The sequence below is a fragment of the Coregonus lavaretus genome (genome assembly GCF_964263955.1).
Source record: "Coregonus lavaretus genome assembly, chromosome: 1".
In the NCBI taxonomy this organism is placed as follows: Eukaryota; Metazoa; Chordata; class Actinopteri; order Salmoniformes; family Salmonidae; genus Coregonus; species Coregonus lavaretus.
In genome coordinates, this window is record NC_139988.1 from 22,896,714 (window position 1) to 22,922,175 (window position 25,462).

Consider the following 25,462-nt stretch of genomic DNA (forward strand, 5'->3'; position numbering starts at 1 on the left):
TCACTCCTCTAGGGAAACTCCTGAGCTGTGACACCAAACACATGCATCACACACACAAACATATACACACACACATTCCCTGACACCTATGACACTGTCATACTGTTTACACACACATACACACACACACACACACACACACACACACACACACACACGTATTTCCTGACACCTATGAGGTAACATGAGAAAAAGAGGGATGGACAAAGTTTTAGGGAGAAGGGCTGAAGCGCGTGAGCGGCTTTGATCCTCTGAGGGGTTTAGATTAATTTAGAGGTCAAAGGTCATGGCGGGTTGATCCCAGGGCCGTCACTCAGACTAGAGGTCACCAAGGTCCCCCAGAGAAGAAGGTTAGGGTACTTAATCCTCTAAAACTGACCCCTCAAACACACACACACAGGCACGCAGACAGACACACACACACACATGTAGGCACTAGGCAGACACACACACACAGACACACGCACACCTCCTCATACACTAGCCTCACTTCACACTTCTGCCAATTACACTCTAATGTGCACATTCCTCCAATGACATGCACACACACCTCAACATCCCATTTTCACACAAACACACCCACCCACCCACACACAAACACACACACACGAGAGAGAGTTGATCTGACCGCTTGGCACGCAAGACCGGCCTCACATCACACAGATCGTGACCAGAAGAAAGTCTTTAGCCCATCACTTGTTTAACTCAACTTATGCAACACTTCACAACGAGGCACTTATACTCCCGCATAATGATTGCATCCCAAATGGCACCCTATTCCCTTTATAGTGCACTATGGGCCCTGGTCAAAAGTAGTGCCCAGTATAGGGAATACAGTGCCATTTGGGACACAACATAATGCCTTTCACACATCACTCCAGAACATCACAGCTCATTCATGACTAGAGGCCTAATCTTCTCATTAGATTACTAATACTTAATAAATAACAATTAATAAATAATAACTAATACTTAATAACTAATTACTAATACTTAATAATATCTAATACTTTATAAATAATAAATAATCCTTAATAAATAATTATGAATCCTTAATAAAGTATTACTAATACTTAATAAATAATAACTAATACTTAATAAATAATGACTAATACTTAATAAATAATAACTAATACTTAATAAATAATAACTAATCCTTAATAAATAATTACTAATACTTAATAAATAATTATGAATACTTAATACATTATTACTAATCCTTAATAAATAATTACTAATATTTAATAAATAATAACTCATCCTTAAAAAATAATTACTAATACTTAAGAGAATAAGGCTTTTCTCTTCAAATAACATTCAGAGCTTAAGTCAAGCTAAAGTCTCCTCCAGTTTGATAATGATTAATATAAGAACATGTATTTTCTCTCTGTTTGATAATGTCAATATGCATTTATGTAATCCTTTTGTGTCCTTGAGAGGAATACAAGCTTTTTATCATTTTAATTGTTTGGGTGCTTCTTGTTCCTCCTACAACACAAGGGCAAATATAAAAGTAGCTTGACTCAATATGCGTCCCAAATGGCACCCTATACCCTATAGCAGTGTTATCCATCTCCAGTCCACCAGTACCCCCAACCGTACACATTTTAACTGTAGCCCTGGACAAGCACACCTGATTCAACTGGTCAACTAATCATCAAGCCCTCATTTAGTTTAATTACAGTGAGGGAAAAAAGTATTTGATCCCCTGCTGATTTTGTACATTTGCCCACTGACAGACATGATCAGTCTATAATTTTAATGGTAGGTTTATTTGAACAGTGAGAGACAGAATAACAACAAAAAAATCCAGAAAAACGCATGTCAAAAATGTTATAAATTGATTTGCATTTTAATGAGGGAAATAAGTATTTGACCCCTCTGCAAAACATGACTTAGTACTTGGTGGCAAAACCCTTGTTGGCAATCACAGAGGTCAGACGTTTCTTGTAGTTGGCCACCAGGTTTGCACACATCTCAGGAGGGATTTTGTCCGACTCCTCTTTGCAGATCTTCTCCAAGTCATTAAGGTTTCGAGGCTGACGTTTGGCAACTCGAACATTCAGCTCCCTCCACAGATTTTCTATGGGATTAAGGTCTGGAGACTGGCTAGGCCACTCCAGGACCTTAATGTGCTTCTTCTTGAGCCACCCCTTTGTTGCCTTGGCCGTGTGTTTTGGGTCATTGTCATGCTGGAACACCCATCCACGACCCATTTTCAATGCCCTGGCTGAGGGAAGGAGGTTCTCACCCAAGATTTGACAGTAAATGGCCCCGTCCATCGTCCCTTTGATGCGGTGAAGTTGTCCTGTCCCCTTAGCAGAAAAACACCCCCAAAGCACAATGTTTCCACCTCCATGTTTGACGGTGGGGATGGTGTTCTTGGGGTCATAGGTAGCATTCCTCCTCCTCCAAACACGGCGAGTTGAGTTGATCCCAAAGAGCTCCATTTTGGTCTCATCTGACCACAACACTTTCACCCAGTTCTCCTCTGAATCATTCAGATGTTCATTGGCAAACTTCAGACGGGCCTGTATATGTGCTTTCTTGAGCAGGGGGACCTTGCGGGCGCTGCAGGATTTCAGTCCTTCATGGCGTAGTGTGTTAACAATTGTTTTCTTGGTGACTATGGTCCCAGCTGCCTTGAGATCATTGACAAGATCCTCCCGTGTAGTTCTGGGCTGATTCCTCACCGTTCTCATGATCATTGCAACTCCACGAGGTGAGAACTTGCATGGAGCCCCAGGCCGAGGGAGATTGACAGTTATTTTGTGTTTCTTCCATTTGCGAATAATCGCACCAACTGTTGTCACCTTCTCACCAAGCTGCTTGGCGATGGTCTTGTAGCCCATTCCAGCCTTGTGTAGGTCTACAATCTTGTCCCTGACATCCTTGGAGAGCTCTTTGGCCTTGGCCATGGTGGAGAGTTTGGAATCTGATTGATTGATTGCTTCTGTGGACAGGTGTCTTTTTACAGGTAACAAACTGAGTTTAGGAGCACTCCCTTTAAGAGTGTGCTCCTAATCTCAGCTCGTTACCTGTATAAATGACACCTGGGAGCCAGAAATCTTTCTGATTGAGAGGGGGTCAAATACTTATTTCCCTCATTAAAATGTAAATCAATGTATAAACATTTTGACATGCGTTTTTCTGGATTTTTTTGTTGTTATTCCGTCTCTCACTGTTCAAATAAACCTACTATTAAAATTATAGACTGATAATTTCTTTGTCAGTGGGCAAACATACAAAATCAGCAGGGGATCAAATACTTTTTTCCCTCACTGTAAGTGAGTTTGTCCAGGGCTACCCAAACAATTGTGCATTTTTGGGGTACTTGAGGACTGGCGTTGGGAAACACTGCCCTACATAGTGCACTACTCTTGACCAGATCTGGTCAAAAGTAGTGCACTATATAGGGGATAGGCGGCAATTTGGTCCCTGATAAAAAACTTGGTAGCTAGAACAATTAGTCAGTCTGCCACCCATTAAAAACCACAAATGGCTTAAAATGATTAGTCAAAATGTTTGACAGCAATGCTGCAATGCTACAAATCAAATTCAAGTCAATTGGGAACAGATCTTTAAAGTCCCAATACCTTGGCATTGGGTCTATGAATTGATATATAAAACAACAATTGACACATCAGTTTGTTTCAATTTAAACTATTATATAAAATATTTGCTACAAAACAAATGCATAATATATGCGGCATTGAACGGTCAGCCTTGTGCAGACTCTGCAATGCGGAAACAGAATCAATAGGACATCTCTTCTGGTACTGTTCATCAGTGGCTCGCTTTTGGAGTCAGGTCCAGGAATGGTTATTATGTCATAATATGGTTCAGATGGACCTGCAAACAGGGGATCTGAAAAACCATGATCAGTCAACGGGAAATATCATTATGCTCTTGGGTAAAGTATTTATTTTTATGGCAATATCGGTAGAAAAGTTACAAATAGGCAGGTTCAAGACCCTCGTAACACATCACAGTAAAATGGAGGGATGTATTGCAAAAGGTATTGTACTGGGAAAGATGGGTTTATCTGTGGACATCGGAGGGTTGGAGTTAAGATCAGAATGAATAGTGGATTGGCCGCTGTGGGTGAAAATCCAGCCCTTGAAGAAAGACAAATTTGGAATATATGTATAAAAAAATGTAAAATCACACTCTCTTAATTTCTTATTTTTTTATTGATTATTTCTTTATTGTCTCTCTTTTTTTAACCCACTCTTTTTCGTTATCCATTCCAGTCCACCTTCCATCTCTCCCTTGCTGTTTCTTTCCCTCTCCATCCCATTTCTTCAGTCCACTCTTTACTCTATATCCTTACTTTTTCAGGCAGGGAATATCCTGCAATAATTGGCTGTTGAGACTGTTCTGTTCAGTTTTATTTAATTTGATAGGAATACACCACGAAGCTGCCCCTTCTTGACGTTGTAAAGAAAAATTTAAGTTTTAAAGTTAATTTCCTGGAATTCTACACATTTTACCATGGGGTGTAGAGAAAATGTTGCAGTTTTAAAGGCCCAGTGCAGTCAAAAATGAGATTTTTCTGAGTTTTATATACACTAAGTGTACAAAACATTAGGAACACCTTCCTAATATGGAGTTTCCCTCAGAACAGCCTCAATTCATCGGGGCATGGACTCTACAAGGTGTCAAAAGCGTTCCACAGGGATGCTAGCCCATGTTGACGCCAATGCTTCCCGCAGTTGTGTCAAGTTGGCTGGATGTCCTTTGGGTGGTGGACCATTCTTGATACACACGGGAAACGGTTGAGCGTGAAAAACCCAGCAGTGCTGCAGTTCTTGACACAAACCGGTGCACCTGGCACCTACTACCATACCCCGTTCAAAGGCACTTATATCTTTTTTCTTGCCCATTCACCCTCTGAATTGCACACATACTGTTAAAGTCGGAAGTTTACATACACCTTAGCCAAATACATTTAAACTCAGTTTTTCACAATTCCTGACATTTAATCCTAGTAAAAATTCCCCGTCTTAGGTCAGTTAGGATCACCACTTTATTTTAAGAATGTGAAATGTCAGAATAATAGTAGAGAGAATGATTTATTTCAGCTTTTATTTCTTTCATCACATTCCCAGTGGGTCAGAAGTTTACATACACTCAATTAGTATTTGGTAGCATTGCCTTTAAATTGTTTAACTTGGGTCAAAGGTTTCGGGTAGCCTTCCACAAGCTTCCCACTAATTGTGGTCCTCTGTAGCTCAGCTGGTAGAGCACGGCGCTTGTAACGCCAAGGTAGTGGGTTCGATCCCCGGGACCACCCATACACAAAAAAATGTATGCACGCATGACTGTAAGTCGCTTTGGATAAAAGCGTCTGCTAAATGGCATATTATTATTATTATATTATTATTATTATAAGTTGGGTGAATTTTGGCCCATTCCTCCTGACAGAGCTGGTGTAACTGAGTCAGGTTTGTAGGCCTCCTTGCTCGCACACGCCTTTTCAGTTCTGCCCACAACTTTTCTATAGGATTGAGGTCAGGGCTTTGTGATGGCCACTCCAATACCTTGACTTTGTTGTCCTGAAGCCATTTTGCCACAACTTTGGAAGCATGCTTGGGGTCATTGTCCATTTGGAAGACAGATTTGCGACCAAGCTTTAACTTCCTGACTGATGTCTTGAGATGTTGCTTCAATATATCACATAATTTTCCTTCCTCATGATGCCATCTATTTTGTGAAGTGCACTAGTCCCTCCTGCAGCAAAGCACCCCCACAGCATGATGCTGCCACCCCCGTGCTTCACGGTTGGGATGGTGTTCTTCGGCTTTCAAGCACCCCCTTTTTCCTCCAAACATAACGATGGTCATTATGGACTAACAGTTCTATTTCTCCAAAATGTGCAGTTGCAAACCATTGTCTGGCTTTTTTTATGGCGGTTTTGGGGCAGTGGCTTCTTCCTTCTTCCTTTCAGGTTATGCCGATATAGGACTCGTTTTAATGTGGATATAGATACTTTTGTACCTGTTTCCTCCAGCATCATCACAAGGTACATTGCTGTTGTTCTGGGATTGATTTGCACTTTTCGCACCAAAGTACGTAAATCTCTAGGAGACAGAACACATTTTTTCGGAGGTCTTGGATGATTTCTTTTGATTTTCCCATGATGTCAAGCAAAGAGGCACTGAGTTTGAAGGTAGGCCTTGAAATACATCCACAGGTACACCTCCAATTGACTCAAATGATGTCAATTAGCCTATCAGAAGCTTCTAAAGCCATGACATCATTTTCTGGAATTTTCCAAGCTGTTTAAAGGCACAGTCAACTTAGTGTATGTAAACTTCTGACCCACTGGAATTGTGATACAGTGAATTATAAGTTAAATAATCTGTCTGTAAACAATTGTTGTAAAAATTACTTGTGTCATGCACAAAGTAGATGTCCTAACCGACTTACCAAAACTATAGTTTGTTAACAAGACATTTGTGGAGTGGTTGAAAAACTAGTTTTAATGACGCCAACCTAAGTGTATGTAAACTTCCGACTTCAACTGTACACAATCCATTTCTCAACTGTATCAAGGCTTACAAATTCTTCTTTAACCTTTAACATTAGAGCAGGTGCTCCTAATGTTTTGTACACTCAGTGTATATTTCCACACTACGAGGTTGGAATAATACTGTGAAATTGTGAACATGATGATAATGCCCTTTTAGTGTAAGAGCTGTTTGACAAAACTGCCTGAAATTTCAACCTGTGTTGGTGGGATGGATTTTTGGCCTGCCTGGTGACATCACTAGTGAAAATCACCTGATTGCCTAAATTAGTTAATAGACAAATGACAGAGTTCCAAACCTCGCTGCCAATAACAGCTAATTATCAATTTTCCCCTCCCCACTAAGACCACTCCCAGACAGTCCTAGCAAAATTATTGCTTGAGAAATTGTTCTTGCTAAGAAGCAAATATATATATTTTTGACCATTTTAACTTAAAACAATCACAGTAAGGTACTTCATTGTTACCCATAAATGATTTGATATTGAGATAAAAATGGCTGCATTGGACCTTTAAAGCAAGGTTTCTGCAATTCTACAAATGTTGCCATGGGGCGGAGAGAAAACGTTGCAATTCTATACCAAATTTCATGCAATTCTACAAATGTTGTAATGACTTATGCCATGTTAATATGATATCTGAGTGAGAATGACTAACAACATCAATGGGGACCCCCTGGAGGTCAGGACCCCTTGGCACATGCCCTGCGTTCCCGGTCGGTATTCTAGTGTAGATCGCTGGCTAGACTAACTACCAATCTAAACAGTGTTAGCTGACATGGCTAATTGAGTGACTGTCAGTGATTGACATAAGAGAAAAATTGCTGATGCACAACCAAATTTGGTGTATTCTACTACTCTTACTGTCAATAGTAAGTTGAGACCCCTCCCTCCCTCCCTCCATCTGTCTATGTGTGTTTGATGAGGTGAGGATATGTATGATTGTATATTGGATTCCCACAGTGTGAATGCTTGATCACGACCCTGATGTTCCCTGAAGTACGGTTTGTCTGTGTGTGTGGGTGGATGGATGGTGGATGGAATGACTACCATTGATTATCAGGAGACATGTGCACATAAAACACAAACATACACACAAAAACAAACACACGGAAACACACACACACACACACTTAGCTCCAACCCTAATCTAGCGCACTTGATTCTAATAATTAGCTGGGGTTGAAACAAAAACCTACAGAAGGGTAGCTTTCCAGGAACAGGGTTGGAGAGCCCAGATCTAGGTAGAGTCAGTGACAGTGAAAATGAACTAAAACCACCTGGACGCCATGACTGCAGGTCTGGCAAGTAATCATCAGAGGGAGCGATATAAAAGAGAGAGAGAACAAACGTGTTGACTGTTTGTGAGAAAAACAGACGGAGAGACAGGAGAGGGCATTTTGATAAAACAAAAAATCTAATTTCGGCATTTACTTCAGAATCTCAGAGTGGCTCTAGGTCATTTCAGAAAGAGGTTTTAATGTAACAGATATGGATCAGATATGGATCAGAACTTTCATTATGGATCCAGATGCAACATGTAAAGTGTTGGTCCCATGTTTCATGAGGTTAAATAAAAGATCCCAGAAATGTTCCATATGCACAAAAGCTTATTTCTCAAAAAAAAAAGGTGCACACATTTGTTTACACCCCTGTAAGTGAGCATTTCTCCTTTGCCAATGAGTGGCATATCAAGAAGCAGATTAAACAATATGCTCATTACACAGGTGCACCTTGTGCTGGGGACAATAAAAGGCCACTCTAAAATGTGCAGTTTTGTCACACAACACAATGCCACAGATGTCTCAAGTTTTGAGGGAGTGTGCAATTGGCATGCTGACTGCAGGAATGTCCACCAGAGCTGTTGCCAGAGAATTTAATAATAATTTATCTACCATAAGCTGCCTCCAACGTTGTTTTAGAGAATTTGGCAGTACGTCCAACCGGCCGCACAACCGCAGACCACGTGTATGGCGTCGTGTGGGCGAGCTGTTTACTGCTGTCAACGTTGTGAACATAGTGCCCCATGGTGGCAGGGGGGTTATGGTATGGGCAGGCATAAGATATGGACAACAAACACAATTGCATTTTATCGATGGCAATTTGAATGCACAGAGATACCGTGACGAGGTCCTGAGGCCCATTGTCATGCCATTCATCCGCCACCATCACCTCATGTTTCAGCATGATAATGCACGGCCCCATGTCGCAAGGATCTTTTCACAATTCCTGAAAGCTGAAAATGTCCCAGTTCTTCCATGGCCTGCATACTCACCAGACATGTCACCCATTGAGCATGTTTGGGATGCTATGGATCGACGTGTACGACAGCGTGTTCCAGTTCACGCCAATATTCAGCAACTTCGCACAGCCATTGAAGAGGAGTGGGACAACATTGCACAGGCCACAATCAACAGCCTGATCAACTCTACGCGAAATGAGTCAAATGGTGGTCACACCAGATGCTGACTGGTTTTCTGATACACTCCCCTACATTTTTAAAAAGGTATCTGTGACCAACAGATGCATACAGTGCTTGTGCATATAAAAAGGAATGGGTCTTTCTCATCAATGCTTTGCCTTTTGATGCCATTTTCAGAAGTGTATAAACTTGCTGAAATTGTAATATGCTGTATTGGCTCAATAACAATGAATTTATTTGTGTCTTGGCTAGATGGTCTTGGATGTACCCAAGTCCGAGGTCAGGTCAATTATACATAAAGCACAGACAGGGAGGTGTGGGAAGACAGGAGAGGAGGGGGGAAGATGAACGGAGGAAGAGGGGAGGTGAAAGCAGATGAGGGGACCACAGGCACTCCAACCCCATCATGAGGACAAGCACTCATAAACTTCTGTTCTCCAGAGAATAGGCAGTAGCCAGTGTGTGTGTGTGTGTGTGTGTGTGTGTGTGTGTGTGTGGGTTGGCTCTTCTACCTAAAATCCCCAAAGGTCCACACAAGGATAGTAAAACAAGGAAGATTGTCCCACGTGGGGACATTTCCCACATCCCCATGAAGACAAAGGCTATTTTAAGCTTAGGGGTTAGGTTTAGGGTTAGGGTTAGAATCAGGGTTAAGGTAAGGGGTTTGTCACGCCCTGGCTCTGGGGACTCTCGTATGTTGAGCCAGGGTGTTTATTTTGTTTAGGTTCTAGTCGTTGTCTATCTATGTTGGCCTGAGTGACTCCCAATCAGAGGCAACGAGTGTCAGCTGGTTGTCTCTGATTGGGAGCCATATTTAACTGTCTGTCTTTCACTTTGTGTTTGTGGTTTCTTATTCTGATTTGTGTTATACTGTAGACGTCACGTTATCGTTGTTGTTTTGATCGTGTGATCATTCTAAATAAATATATAATGTTCGCATTCAGCGCTGCGCCTTGGTCTCTCCCTGACGTTCGTGACAGAAGAAACCACCAAAACCAGACCAAGCAGCGTGTCCAGGAGCCACCGCTAGAAGATCTCCGTGGCAACCTCGACTGGGTCAAGCCTAGTGAGGAGCAGAGAGGGTGGACTTGGGACCAGTTGAGGAAGAGCTTCGACTGGGTCAAGCCCATTGAGGAGCTGAATGGCGGGAGTTGGAGACAGAGGAGCGAGAGTTGGGCGAGAACGATGGAGGCCTGGCCCACGGGGAGGAGAGACCCCCAGACATTTTTTAGGGGGGGGCTCACGACGTCGGGGCAGCAGGAGGCCGCGATAGAGCGGTCCAGCGGGTTGGCAGAGGAGGCCGCCAGGTTACGGGAGTCACTGGTCACCAGGGGGAAGGAGGTTGTAGAGGCACGGCGAGAGGTACTGGCGTGTGTTGCCAGTCCGGTCCGGCCTGTTCCTGATCCCCACGTAGGGCCAGTGGTGTGTGTTCCCAGTACGGTCCGGCCTGTTCCTGCCACTCCCACCAAGTCAGTGGTGCGTTTCGTCAGCCCGGCGCGGCCCGTTCCTGCTCCCCGCACCAAGTCAGTGGTGCGCGTCGTCAGCCCGGTCCGGCCCATTCCTGCTCCCCGCACCAAGTCAGTGGTGCGCGTCGTCAGCCCGGTCCGGCCCATTCCTGCTCCCCGCACCAAGTCAGTGGTGCGCGTCGTCAGCCCGGTCCGGCCCATTCCTGCTCCCCGCACCAAGTCAGGGGTGCGCTTCTTCAGCCCGGTCCGGCCCATTCCTGCTCCCCGCACCAAGTCAGGGGTGCGCTTCGTCAGCCCGATCCGGCCCATTCCTGCTCCCCGCACCAAGGCAGTGGTGCGCTTCGTCAGCCCGGCTCGGCCCGTTCCTGCTCCCCGCACCAAGTCAGTGGTGTGCTTCGTCAGCCCAGTCCGGCCTGTCCCTGCTCCACGCACCAAGCCTACGGTGTGCGTCGTCAGCCTGGTAAGGCCCGTTCCTCCTCCACGCACCAAGCCAGGGGTGCGCGTCGTCAGTCCAGCACAACCCGTGCCTGGGTCATGTCCGGAGCCGGATCCGCCGCCGAGGCGGAGTGCCCACCCGGTCCCTCCCCTGTTGTGGTTGGTTGGCGCGGTCGGAGTCCGTGCCTTTGGGGGGGGGTACTGTCACGCCCTGGCTCTGGGGACTCTCGTATGTTGAGCCAGGGTGTTTATTTTGTTTAGGTTCTAGTCGTTGTCTATCTATGTTGGCCTGAGTGACTCCCAATCAGAGGCAACGAGTGTCAGCTGGTTGTCTCTGATTGGGAGCTATATTTAACTGTCTGTCTTTCACTTTGTGTTTGTGGTTTCTTGTTCTGATTTGTGTTATACTGTAGATGTCACGTTATCGTTGTTGTTTTGATCGTGTGATCATTCTAAATAAATATATAATGTTCGCATTCAGCGCTGCGCCTTGGTCTCTCCCTGACGTTCGTGACAGGGTTAGTGGTTAGGTTTAGGTTTAAGGTTTGGGTTACGAGTTAAGTTTAGGGTTAGGGAAAATTTGATTTTGAATGGAAATCAATTTTAAGTCCCCACGAGGATAGAAGAACAAAACTGTGTGTGTAACCAGGCTGTCAGTTTGTGGGTGGTAGTATTGATCCAGTGTCCTAGCTTAGTAAAGCCCAGTAAATCCAGTGATCTGACGCACTAAAGCCTCCTGGCTGGCTGCAACGCACAGCTTCAGACACGTCAACAAGCACACGGATCAACACTCAATCACACACACTTACACATAAACACACACACATTCCTCCTCTCTCTCCAGCTCCTTTTCTCAACTCCCATCACGATCCAGCATTCCTCTAGATTCTACAAGCTTAGACTCGACAGGCTTCTCCACACTCTGCCCTACACACAATGGACTGGCAGGCAAAAGACAGAGAGACAGAGAAAAGGTACTATATTGCTGCTGTTGCATCATCTCAACTCAGACAATCAAAAGACAGAGAGAACTGCTACTGCAACATTGGCAGTCAAAGGAGAGAGCAAAGTAGGATCATATCACAGCGCGTCTGTGTGGATGTGTACACACGTATGTGCACGACTGCATGTGTGTGTGTTCGACTGATGTTCTACACACACAATGACTACATCATAGGCAGTGAGAGTCAGTGGGGCCCGTGGAGACCATTAAGAAGTGCCGTTTCTGGCAGTGGGTTGCCATGGTGACAAACCCAATGGTATAAGAGTGCCAGCGTTAGGAAGCGATAGGCCAGGGGATATAGCTAATAAATAGGCAATCAGGTTGATTAGCTCCATCCTGAAGGGGTTTGCTCCATTTCACACTGTCTCTGGAATTAGGGGCTTTCACAATTCTGCTTTCAGTTGAGCAAGGGAGGGTCTCGTACATGATTGCTCATGTTCCACAAGTACAAGGGCGCACTCATGCACACACACACACACACACACACACACACAGACACACACACACACACACACCCTGTACTCCTCTGATAATGCCTTACAGAGGTCCATTGAGTGGTTTGAATAGAGACTTTGTAGAGGTAAGAAAGGGGACAGAGCAGACCCAACACACACCCTGGGTCTAAGTAGAGGCTTTAGAGAACACATTGAAGAGATGCATTACACAAGACTATAGCCCCTTCACACACGCACTACAGACAGACCCAAACCCCTCCATTCATTCATCAATCACTAGAGCCCATTGGTTTGTGTGGCAGACAGGAGAAAGCTCAATGGACTTCTTTAGTGATTCCATTCAAAAGGCATTTATTTAACCTATGGTAACCTAGTGTAGGCAGAATAGGGTATGGGATTGTGTCATAGTTGATGATGTGTTGAGATGTTTTTTTTTTACTGTCACAATAAAAAGGTGCAGTAAAATATGTTGTTTTATGGGGTCATCCATAGTAGTATGGCTCCCCTGGAGCAAATAAGGGTTAAGTGCCTTGCTCAAGGGCACATCGGCAGATTTTCACCTTGTCGGGTATTTGAACCAGCGACCTTTTGGTTACTGGCTCAACAGTCTAACCTCTAGGCTAGAGTACATGCCATCCTAGGGTAGATGAGCTTTTTCTTGTTGACCTGGGGTTAAGGGTTATAGGTTAAGGTTAGGGTAAGTTGTTAAGATCAACATTAGAGGTTAGAAAGTGCTGTAGACTACATTCTCGCCAGAACATCATGACAACCATGTATTTGCAGAACACACAGATGGGTTGTGTGTGTGTGTGTGTGTGTGTGTGTGTGTGTGTGTGTGTGTGTGGGGGGGGGTCCATCTCTGTGTAATATGGAGTCAGCTACAGTATGTTGAGATGTATTAATTCCTCACCTCTCAGAGCGTGTGTGGAGTGTGTGTGTAGCGTGTGTTTTGAGCGTGTCCTTTCCACATGAGCACATGTGTCAGACGTGTATAAAGGCCATAACATGAAGAACGTGTCCACACCTCTGACATAAACATGAACATGTGTGTGTGCGTGTTTGCATGTGTGTGTGTTTGTGTGTGTTTGCGTGTGTGTGTGCGTGCTTGTAGGTGGTTGTTTTGGACTTTCATGACTGAAATGTTAAAGTATCGTCTATATCAGACCTACTAATATCAGGTGATTTGAATGTCTGGTCACCTATTGTTTGACTGCATTTGCACAGGCAGCTCAATTCTGATCTTTTGCCCAATTATTGTTGCAGCTTAAGGACAGTATGGTTGCACATGTGCAGACACACACACACACACACACACACACACACACCTGCCCCCCTCCCCCAACTACGGATCCCAGATCCATGGACACTCTGATAATACGCACATTAATCTCCATGGCTACGGAAGCCCTTGGGCATCACGACACAGTATAATAATATCCCATCAACATGCCCCAGGTAAAGGCCACCAAGCCAGGCCAGACATTGCTATCCACCTAACACTATACAGTAAGTGCTGTTGGATTGGCTAATTAACTATTAAATGCCAACGCTGTAATGTGCAGTGTAATACTAATCAATGTCTTCAGAGACAAAACCCAAGAGAGAGAACGAAAGAAAATTTACAAAATAGCAATTATAGTTACTGGGAATTAAGTTAAATATGCAAAAGAGGAAAAATTATATTATACTGAGTAATTCACTATCCACAACAGGTTGGTCACATTATGTTATCCAATCAGCGATCTCTTACACACTCTCTGTCACGGTTTCGGCCGAGACTGCTCCTCCTCCTGGTTCGGGCAGGCTTCGGCGTTCGCCGTCCCCGGAGTACTAGCTGCCACCGTTGAATGTTTCGTGGTGTGATTGCTTTGGTCTGTCTTGTACACCTGTGTCTGTTTGTGTTCTGATTACGTGTCCTATAAGTTCCCTGTTTTGTATTGGTTAGATTGTGTGTTGTTGTCTGCCTGTATTTCGGAGCTGCGTGTTGACGCTCTGTTTGTTTGTTTAGTGTTTACGCATGGTTTACGTATTCACTCGCCTCTGTTTGTTTCGAGGCCGTGTATTGTATTTTTGCACTTTTGACTAGTAAAGTCTGTTGGACGAAGCCTCTGTGTCCTGCGCCTGACTCCTCCACCACATCCACATCGGTTCATCTGACAGAACAACACACCTACTATGGAGTCAGCAGGAGCAGCTGCGACACCCAAGTCGCTGGAGGATGATCCGGCAACTTGGGTCCGCCATGGACGAGGTGTCCAACACTCTGCGCCGGTTGGTTACTGGGGAGGTGCCCACGTCTTCTTACACCATCCCATCACCAACGGCCAGTCCTCCTCTCTCAGCACCGGAACCCAGGGGCATTCGGCACTCGCTCCCGAGGGCATATGACGGTTCTGCAGCCGGGTGTCAGGGGTTCCTCCTGCAGGTGGAACTTTACCTGGCTACCCTACACCCAGCGCCCTCGGGATACGAGAGCGTCTCCGCCCTCATCTCCTGTCTATCCGGCAAGGCGTTGGAGTGGGCCAACGCCGAATGGAGGGGAATAGACGCCGCTACCATCACCTACGCAGAGTTCTCCCGCCGCTTCAGGGCTGTCTTCGATCACCCACCTGAGGGAAAGGCGGCGGGGGAGCGTCTGTTCCACCTCCGACAGGGGAAGAGGAGCGCACAGGAGTTCGCCCTGGAGTTCCGGACTCTAGCGGCGGATGCGGGGTGGAATGAGAGGGCCCTCATCGACCATTACCGGTGTAGCCTACGAGAGGACGTTCGTCGTGAGCTGGTGTGTAGGGACACCAACCTATCCTTCGACCAGTTGGTGGACATCTACATCCATCTCGACACCCTGCTGGCTACCCGCGGACGTCCCGAGTGGGGGTCGTCCATTCCACCCTCCAGCACCTCTGAGCCGATTCCCATGGAGCTCGGGGGTGCTGGCGCTAGAGAGAGGAGGAGAGAGAACCCGAGGGGGGCCATCCCCTGCACCAACTGTGGCCGTGGAGGACACACCGCGGCCAGGTGCTGGGGAGGGTCTCCTGGGAGAGGGGACAACAGGTCACGCACAAAACGAGGGCAACACGGCTACCACCTCATAGACAGGGGGACTGTGCGATAAATCTCCAAACAGGAGCGGCACTTCCGCGGAGCCGTGTGTATCCCCTGTCTCAAGAGGAGACTGCGGCTATGGAGACTTACATAGCCGAGTCCTTGGCACAGGGATACATACGGTCCTCCATTTCCCCGGTTTCCTCGAGTTTCTTCTTTGTGAAGAAGAAGGACGGGGGTTTGCGCCCGTGTATTGATTACCGTAGTCTCAATCAGATCACGGTTAAGTACAGTTACCCTCTTCCACTGATTGCGACTATGACAGAATCATTACGCGGAGCGCAGTTCTTCACAAAGTTGGATCTCAGGAGCGCGTACAATCTGGTGCGCATTAGGGAGGGGGATGAATGGAAAACGGCATTTAGCACCACCTCGGGTCATTACGAGTATCTCGTCATGCCATACGGGTTAATGAATGCTCCTTCAGTCTTCCAATCCTTTGTTGACGAGATTTTCCGGGACATGCATGGGCAGGATGTGGTAGTGTACATCGACGACATCCTAGTGTACTCTTCTACACGAGCCGAGCATGTAGCCCTGGTGCGCCGAGTGTTGAGAAGACTGTTGGAGCATGACTTGTATGTCAAGGCAGATAAATGCCTGTTCTTCCAGGAGTCCGTCTCCTTTTTGGGTTACCGGTTGTCCGCGTCTGGTGTGGAGATAGAGGTAGACCGTGTGTCGGCCGTGCATAATTGGCAAACTCCAACCACTGTAAAAGAGGTGCAGCAGTTCTTGGGTTTTGCTAATTACTACCGGAGGTTTATCCGGGGCTTTGGACAGGTTGCAGCTCCCATTACGTCCCTGCTAAAGGGGGGTCCGGTTCGTTTGCAGTGGTCAGCTGAGGCGGACAGGGCATTTGTCAAACTGAAGAACCTGTTCACCTCGGCCCCGGTGCTGGCGCATCCGGATCCCTCTTTACCATTCTAAGTAGAGGTAGACGCGTCCGAGACCGGTATTGGGGCAGTCCTGTCACAACGGTCCGGCACGCCACCTAAGCTCCGCCCCTGTGCGTTCTACTCCAAGAAGCTCAGCTCGGCGGAGCGCAATTATGACGTTGGGGACAGGGAGCTGTTAGCTGTAGTCCAGGCCCTAAAGGTGTGGAGGCATTGGCTTGAGGGGGCTCAACACCCTTTCCTCATTCTGACTGATCACCGTAACCTGGAGTACATCCGGGCAGCTAGGAGATTGAACCCTCGTCAGGCTAGGTGGAACATGTTCCTGACCCGGTTTGTTTTTAAGATCACATACATCCCAGGGTCCCAGAACGGTAAGGCAGACGCCCTGTCCCGGCGGTATGACACAGAGGAGAGGGCCATTGAGCCTACTTCCATCCTGCCGGAGTCTTGTCTGGTGGCTCCGGTGGTATGGGAAGTCGATGCAGAAATCGAGCGGGCACTGCGTACCGACCCTACTCCCCCCGAGTGTCCTGTGGGGCGGACGTATGTTCCGCTCGAGGTTCGTGATCGTCTTATTTATTGGGCTCATACATCACCCTCCTCTGGACATCCAGGTATTGGCCGGACAGTGCACTGCCTTAGCGTGAAATACTGGTGGCCAACGTTAGCTAAGGATGTGAGGGTTTATGTCTCCTCCTGCTCGGTGTGCGCCCAGTGTAAGGCGCCTAGACATTTGCCCAGGGGTAAGTTACATCCCCTGCCCGTTCCACAACGACCATGGTCCCACCTCTCGGTGGATTTTGTAACCGACCTACCCCCTTCCCAGGGGAATACCACCATTTTGGTCGTTGTGGATCGGTTCTCCAAGGCCTGTCGTCTCCTCCCAATGCCGGGTCTCCCTACTGCCCTAGAGACCGCCGAGGCCCTATTTACCCACGTGTTCCGGCACTATGGGGTCCCCGAGGATATTGTGTCTGACCGAGGTCCCCAGTTCACCTCCAGAGTCTGGGGGGCGTTCATGGAACGCTTGGGGGTCTCGGTGAGCCTTACCTCGGGGTACCACCCAGAGAGCAATGGGCAGGTTGAACGAGTCAACCAGGATGTGGGTAGGTTTCTGAGGTCCTATTGCCGGGACCGGCCGGAGGAGTGGTCTAGGTATATCCCCTGGGCAGAGATGGCCCAGAACTCTCTCCGCCACTCCTCCACCAATTTAACACCTTTCCAGTGTGTTTTAGGGTATCAGCCGGTCCTGGCACCGTGGCACGAGAGCCAGATCGAGGCCCCTGCGGTGGACGAGTGGATTCGGCGCTCGGAGGAGACGTGGGACGCTGCCCATGTCCATCTGCAGCGGGCCATCCGTCAACAAAAGGGGAGCGCCGATCGCCACCGCAGTGAGGGACCGGTGTACGCACCGGGAGATCGAGTCTGGCTCTCGACTCGAAACCTGCCTCTCCGCCTGCCCTGCCGGAAGCTGGGTCGGCGGTTTGTGGGGCCCTTTAAAGTCCTGAGAAGATTGAACGAGGTGTGTTACAGGTTACAACTGCCTATTGAGTACAATAATATTAACCCCTCGTTCCATGTGTCGCTTCTCAGGCCGGTGGTAGCTGGCCCACTCCAAGAAGATGAGATAGGAGAGACCCCTCCGCCCCCTTTGGACATCGAGGGGGCCCCGGCGTACTGGGTCCGGACCATCTTGGACTCGAGGCGCCGGATGAGTGGTCTCCAGTATCTCGTGGAGTGGGAGGGGTACGGTCCGGAGGAACGGTGCTGGGTGCCTAGGAGGGACATCCTAGATCCATCCCTCCTGACTGAGTTCCACCGTGGGCATCCCACGCGCCCGGGTCCGCGTCCTCCTGGCCGTCCCCGAGGCCGGGGTCGGCGCACGGCTGGAGCCGCGCGTCAAGGGGGGGTACTGTCACGGTTTCGGCCGAGACTGCTCCTCCTCCTGGTTCGGGCAGGCTTCGGCGTTCGCCGTCCCTGGAGTACTAGCTGCCACAGTTGAATGTTTCGTGGTGTGATTGCTTTGGTCTGTCTTGTACACCTGTGTCTGTTTGTGTTCTGATTACGTGTCCTATAAGTTCCCTGTTTTGTATTGGTTAGATTGTGTGTTGTTGTCTGCCTGTATTTCGGAGCTGCGTGTTGACGCTCTGTTTGTTTGTTTAGTGTTTACGCATGGTTTACGTATTCACTCGCCTCTGTTTGTTTCGAGGCCGTGTATTGTATTTTTGCACTTTTGACTAGTAAAGTCTGTTGGACGAAGCCTCTGTGTCCTGCGCCTGACTCCTCCACCACATCCACATCGGTTCATCTGACACTCTCCATCAGAAAGCCCCTATTGGCTCAGAGCAGTAAGCCCAAAATTATTGCTAGAATGTGGGTTAAGCTATTTATTAATTCTTATAAAATATTGTACACTGTGCAGTGGGGACATAGAGAAAAGGTGAGCTGAGGATACACTAGAAACAAATGAGCTGAAAGCTAATGCTTTAAATGAAGAGAGATCTGTTTATAAACTTGTTGAGTTGCAGACTATTTACAATAATAATTGATGCACAAAGTGCTTAGTAGAGGGGTAAAATATACAACTATAATCAACTCCTGATTTTTCTATACAAATCTCTCTACTGTAATTACCAGAGACTGCTCTGATAATGACATGCAAAGTCTGTGTCCCAAATAGCACCCTATTCCCTTTACAGTGGACTACCTTTGACCATGGCCTATAGGGCTCTGGTCAGAAGTAGTGTACTATATAGGGAATAGGGTGCCATTTGGGACACATCCCGTATCTGCAATCCCAATTGTGCAGCTGCCAGACAGCGAGACACAAGAAACAAGAGGACACTTACTTCTTCCTGGTCTCGTATGTGCCTGTGGATCCAAGACTCTGTGGAGGATTAAAAGAGAAGATCATCATTTTGTATGTTTGAGCATGGAGCTACGCATGCATAATACAACATCAATTCATGGGAAATTCCATTCTACATAAATTGTCTCAGTAAAGTGGATCAATATTTTGCCAATAGTCCCCCCACCCTTCAGTTCCCCCAGTTTTCCTGGAAAGACACAGACGTAAAGGCTAAATGGTAAAGGTTAAATGGTAAAACAGCATGTATCTCACAGAATTAAAACTGTGTTGGGAAAGCAGGACATATGTGTACTATTTCCGCAGAGAAAGGACGAATTAAGAAAAAGAGGAGTTTATGGTAGAGTGGCTTGAAGGAAGCCACCCCTCAGTAAAAGGAACATGACAGTCCGCTTGGAGTTTGCCAAAAGGCACCTAACGGACTCTCATACCATGAGAAACAAGATTCTCTGGTCTGATGAAACCAAGATTGAAGTCTTTGGCCTGAATGTCAAGCGTCACGTCTGGAAGAAACCTGGCACCATCCCTACGGTGAAGCATGGTGGTGGCAGCATCATGCTGTGGGAATGTTTTTCAGCGGCAGGGACTGGGAGACTATTCAGGATCGAAGGAAAGATGAACAGAGCAAAGTACAGAGAGATCCTTGATGAAAACCTGCTCCAGAGCTCTCAGGACCTCAGACTGCGGCAAAGGTTCACCTTCCAACAGGACAATGACCCTAAGCACACAGTCAAGACAATGCAGGAGTGGTTTCGGGACAAGTCTCTGAATGTTCTTGAGTGGCCCAGCCAGAGCTCAGACTTGAACCCGATCGAACATCTCTGGAGAGACCTGAAAACAGCTGTGCAGTGACGCTCCCCATTCAACCTGACAGAGCTTGAGAGGACTGAGTAAAGGGTCTGAATACTTATGTAAATGTCATATTTCCGTTTTTTTATTTGTATAAATTTGCTAAAATTTCTAAAAACCTGTTTTTGCTTTGTCATTATGGGGTATTGTGTGTAGATTGATGAGGGGAAAAAAACAATTTAATCAATTTTAGAGAATAAGGCTGTAACGTAACAAAATGTGTAAAAAGTCAAGGGGTCTGAATACTTTCCGAATGCACTGTATAGTGTAGGTTTACTGAGAAAGCTCAAGGTTTTCTATGCTTTTATATGACTCTAGGAATAAACTAGTTTCCTTGTATTCAGTTATTGCTGACGACGTCACTGTACACTATACAGTATTTCAATTAAAGAACACAATTTATTACACACACACACACTCACACACAAACCCTCCAATTGAAGAGAGACATTTTCCAAGAAACAATCATGAACTAATGCACTGGTGGCAGGGGGCAAATGCTCTGTTGTCCTAACAACGTGGCAGAATGCTGAGGGAAAATGGCTATCATTATAGCTGTGTGTATGTTACACTGACTCCTTCCCTTTTCATTTAATAAACAGAAAAGACACAACTTTACTTCGCGAAACGTGGATTTCTATTACAAGATGGACAACGACGTTCAATTGTATTATATCACAATCTATTCCCCTCTGTTCTATTTAAGCAATAAGGCCCGAGGAGGTGTAGTATATGGCCAATATACCACAGCTAAGGGCTTCTCTTATGCGCGACGCAACGCGGAGTGCCTGGATACAGCCCTTAGCCATGGTATATTGGCCATATATCACAAACCCCGAGGTGCCTTATTGCTATTATAAACTGGTTACCAACGTATTTAGAGCAGTAAAAATAAATGTTTTGTCATACCCGTGGTATATGGTCTGATATACCATGGCTGTCAACCAATCAGATTTCAGGGCTCTAAACACTCAGATTATAATCTGTTTTATTCCAGTGCCTTCTCTGATGTGTTTTATTGTGCTGTGTTGTACCAGTGTGTTTGAGCAGCAATATAATGGGTGTGCAGTGTTCTCTTTGTATGGACAGATGCTGTGTCTCCTGCCAGCTCTAAAATGAGACTATCGCTCATCAAACCACTACATGAGAAGAGAGGGAGCTGTAAGCATCACATACACACCCAGAGACAAAACACACACACACACACACTCACAGGAGACAGTCGTGACTCTGAAATTATCCAAACACTCAATGCCTTCTCACATCGCTGTCGGCTACATGTCCCTGCACAGTCTGATGGGAAACTGGAAGTAATACATAGCACAGATAATACATTATTGAAAGAGATCAAAATGTTCTCATTATAAAACTCTAGGCGGTTGTACTCTGGCAATGCCTGCAGGGCACCTGCACGTAGGTAAACATATCTGTCACTCGCTTTCTTTCCCTCGCTCTTTCTCCCATGTTCTTGCTCCTTGCATAGCCTTGAAGCTCTCTGGAGTGGAATATGGTGTATTCTTCTCCTGGGGTAAGACTATTCGGAGTATGGCTAGTTGAGATGGCGTCAGCAGCAACTAGCAGCCAGGGCCGGCTCTTGTGTCATAATGGAGTGGTTCTAACCAGAATAAGAACAATGTCCTCCTGTCTGTGGTACTGCGTCAAAAACCAGGGCCAAATCCTGCAAGGTCTGCACATGTTCTTAATCCGTGTTGTTTTGTAAAGACGCTACCTATTCACCTGTTTGTCCTAGGAGCTAAAATATCTTAATGGTGATAGTCCCCTCACAACGAACTATTTATTTTATCAGGCCATGTGCTTTAGAAGTGTATTGGACAGCTTGCATTACAGCTTGTATTACAGCCTCCATCTGTCCGTCTGTCGAACAGGTTATAGTGTAGAGCTACAGCAGGAGCATACCTAAACAGGTGTTGTCCGTCTGTCCATCTGTTACAGGTAAAGGTAGAGCTACGTGTGCAGACTAAAACAGCCCATAGGTAATGTTGTCCATCTGTCTGTCTGTCTGTCCCAGTGGAGGTATAGAGCTACAGTGGGGAAAAAAAGTATTTAGTCAGCCACCAATTGTGCAAGTTCTCCCACTTAAAAAGATGAGAGAGGCCTGTAATTTTCATCAAAGGTACACGTCAACTATGACAGACAAATTGAGAAAACAAATTCCAGAAAATCACATTGTAGGATTTTTAATGAATTTATTTGCAAATTATGGTGGAAAATAAGTATTTGGTCACCTACAAACAAGCAAGATTTCTGGCTCTCACAGACCTGTAACTTCTTCTTTAAGAGGCTCCTCTGTCCTCCACTGGTTACCTGTATTAATGGCACCTGTTTGAACTTGTTATCAGTATAAAAGACACCTGTCCACAACCTCAAACAGTCACACTCCAAACTCCACTATGGCCAAGACCAAAGAGCTGTCAAAGGACACCAGAAACAAAATTGTAGACCTGCACCAGGCTGGGAAGACTGAATCTGCAATAGGTAAGCAGCTTGGCTTGAAGAAATCAACTGTGGGAGCAATTATTAGGAAATGGAAGACATACAAGACCACTGATAATCTCCCTCGATCTGGGGCTCCACGCAAGTTCTCACCCCGTGGGGTCAAAATGATCACAAGAACGGTGAGCAAAAATCCCAGAACCACACGGGGGGACCTACTGAATGACCTGCAGAGAGCTGGGACCAAAGTAACAAAGCCTACCATCAGTAACACACTACGCCGCCAGGGACTCAAATCCTGCAGCGCCAGACATGTCCCCCTGCTTAAGCCAGTACATGTCCAGGCCCGTCTGAAGTTTGCTAGAGTGCATTTGGATGATCCAGAAGAGGATTGGGAGAATGTCATATGGTCAGCTGAAACCAAAATAGAACCTTTTGGTAAAAATTCAACTTGTCGTGTTTAGAGGACAAAGAATGTTGAGTTGCATCCAAAGAACACCATACCAACTGTGAAGCATGGGGGTGGAAACATCATGCTTTAGGGCTGTTGTTCTGCAAAGGGACCAGGACGACTGATCCGTGTAAAGGAAAGAATGAATGGGGCCATGTATCGTGAGATTTTGAGTGAAAACCTCCTTCCATCAGCAAGGGCATTGAAGATGAAACGTGGCTGGGTCTTTCAGCATGACAATGATCCCAAACACACCGCCCGGGCAACGAAGGAGTGGCTTCGTAAGAAGCATTTCAAGGTCCTGGAGTGGCCTAGCCAGTCTCCAGATCTCAACCCCATAGAAAATCTTTGGAGGGAGTTGAAAGTCTGTGTTGCCCAGCAACAGCCCCAAGACATCACTGCTCTAGAGGAGATCTGCATGGAGGAATGGGCCAAAATACCAGCAACAGTGTGTGAAAACCTTGTGAAGACTTACAGAAAACGTTTGACCTGTGTCATTGCCAACAAAGGGTATATAACAAAGTATTGAGAAACTTTTGTTATTGACCAAATACTTATTTTCCACCATAATTTGCAAATAAATTCATTAAAATCCTACAATGTGATTTTCTGGATTTTTTTTTCTCAATTTGTCTGTCATAGTTGACCTGTACCTATGATGAAAATTACAGGCCTCTCTCATCTTTTTAAGTGGGAGAACTTGCACAATTGGTGGCTGACTAAATACTTTTTTTCCCCACTGTACCTCTGCATTCTTAAGTGAGAGGGAGGGACGTTTAATACCCCAAGTGTCCCGAAGCTGGTCAATAATAAATCATTTTGAGCACTTAAAATTCCCATTTAAATTAAATCCATTATAATTTATATTATAAAGCAATTACATGCATCACACACTGTATACCAGGCTCAGAAATAAGCCATAAAACACACTCCACTGAAGGTCATCAATAAAGAGGTAGTTTCTGAGTGCATTCTATTCCCTATGGGCCCTGGTTGAAAGTATTGCACCATATGGGTCATTCTACAGAAGCGGTGCACATTTCTTTAACCAAACATTCAGCACACGTCTTCCAACATACTGTATTTCACGTAGACATTATACTACTCACACACTTTGTTTGTATTGCATATTTGAAATATTTACCTGAATTCCTTACCACCTCACTAAATTTGTCACTACCGAAACATAGTGAAAAAGGTGCAATAAAGGTATAACAATACACAGTAGTGATCATTTTGATGAACCTTCTATTACAGATTCATTGGAGAAATGTCATTTGCATACAAAAAAATGATAAGTAAAACCAGGGTTTGTAGCCTGATTTTCAAAACATTTGAAATTTCATTTAGAGAAAAATAATCTCTATTGTTCTCTGTAAAATGTTCAATGTTGATTGTATGAATCTGAAACTTGTTGATTGATTGAATTACTTATGTTGTTAGATGTTTAAATGATTACTTTACCTATCTTTATTTTGGCAAAAAAACAGGTGTTAAGTGTCAATCATAGAGATAAATGGAGAACTCTAGATGAATTTAACTTGTTTTAGTATAGACATGGCCATTGAGGGCATCCAGCATTTAAAAGTAGTCAACTGGGTGGGGATTCCTGTAGGTTGAGCGTGATCAGCCAATGATCATAGACATACTGCATTGTCTTCTTCAAATTGAGTTGCCTATGGTTTGTAAACCAAAGGCTAAGGTAATATCCAGGAGCCAAGATCGATTTATACCAGGACATTGGTCCCAAGATCCAGATCCAGACCCAGTGAGTTGAGACCATGACAAGTTAAAAACCAAATGTATGTGGTCTTGTGTGGTCTCAAGACCAAGACCACTACATCAAGAGTCCATGGGCCCTTTTGTCATTGTAAGAAACTCAAGTAGAGTAAACTCGAGTACAGTACAGTAGAGCACAGTACAGTAGAGCACAGTACAGTACAGTAGAGTAGAGTATAGTGCAGTAGAGCGCAGTACAGTACAGTAGAGCACAGTACAGTACAGTAGAGTACAGTGCAGTAGAGCACAGTAAAGTACAGTAGAGCACAGTGCAGTAGAGCACAGTACAGTACAGTAGAGCACAGTACAGTAGAGCACGGTACAGTAAAGCACTGTACAGTACAGTACAGTAGAGCACAGTACTGTAGAGCACAGTAATGTACAGCAGAGCACAGTGCAGTAGAGCACAGTACAGTACAGTAGAGCACAGTACAGTAGAGCACGGTACAGTAAAGCACAGTACAGTACAGTGCAGTAAAGCACAGTACAGTAGAGCACAGTAGAGCACAGTACAGTGCAGTAGAGCACAGTGCAGTAGAGCACAGTACAGTAGAGCACAGTACAGTAGAGTAGAGTACAGTAGAGCATAGTACAGTAGAGCACAGTAGAGCACAGTACAGTAGAGCAGAGTACAGTAGAGCATAGTACAGTAGAGCACAGTAGAGCATAGTACAGTAGAGTAGAGCACAGTAGAGCACAGTACAGTAGAGTAGAGTACAGTAGAGCAGTGTTTCCCATCCTTGTTTTAAATGT

At 45.7% G+C, this 25,462-nt stretch overlaps 1 protein-coding gene across 1 annotated transcript in view; it reads right to left on the reverse strand.

Annotated features, from left to right (window-relative positions):
- The window catches only part of ankfn1a (ankyrin repeat and fibronectin type III domain containing 1a), a gene marked incomplete at both ends in the record, with an annotated part of 193,056 nt that overhangs the window by 147,168 nt on the left and 20,426 nt on the right, over positions 1-25,462 (reverse strand). Inside the window, one exon of the mRNA XM_084158389.1 lies at positions 19,160-19,197. Coding sequence (XP_084014515.1) covers positions 19,160-19,197 — 38 coding nt within the window. The remainder of the gene's footprint in view (positions 1-19,159; positions 19,198-25,462) is intronic.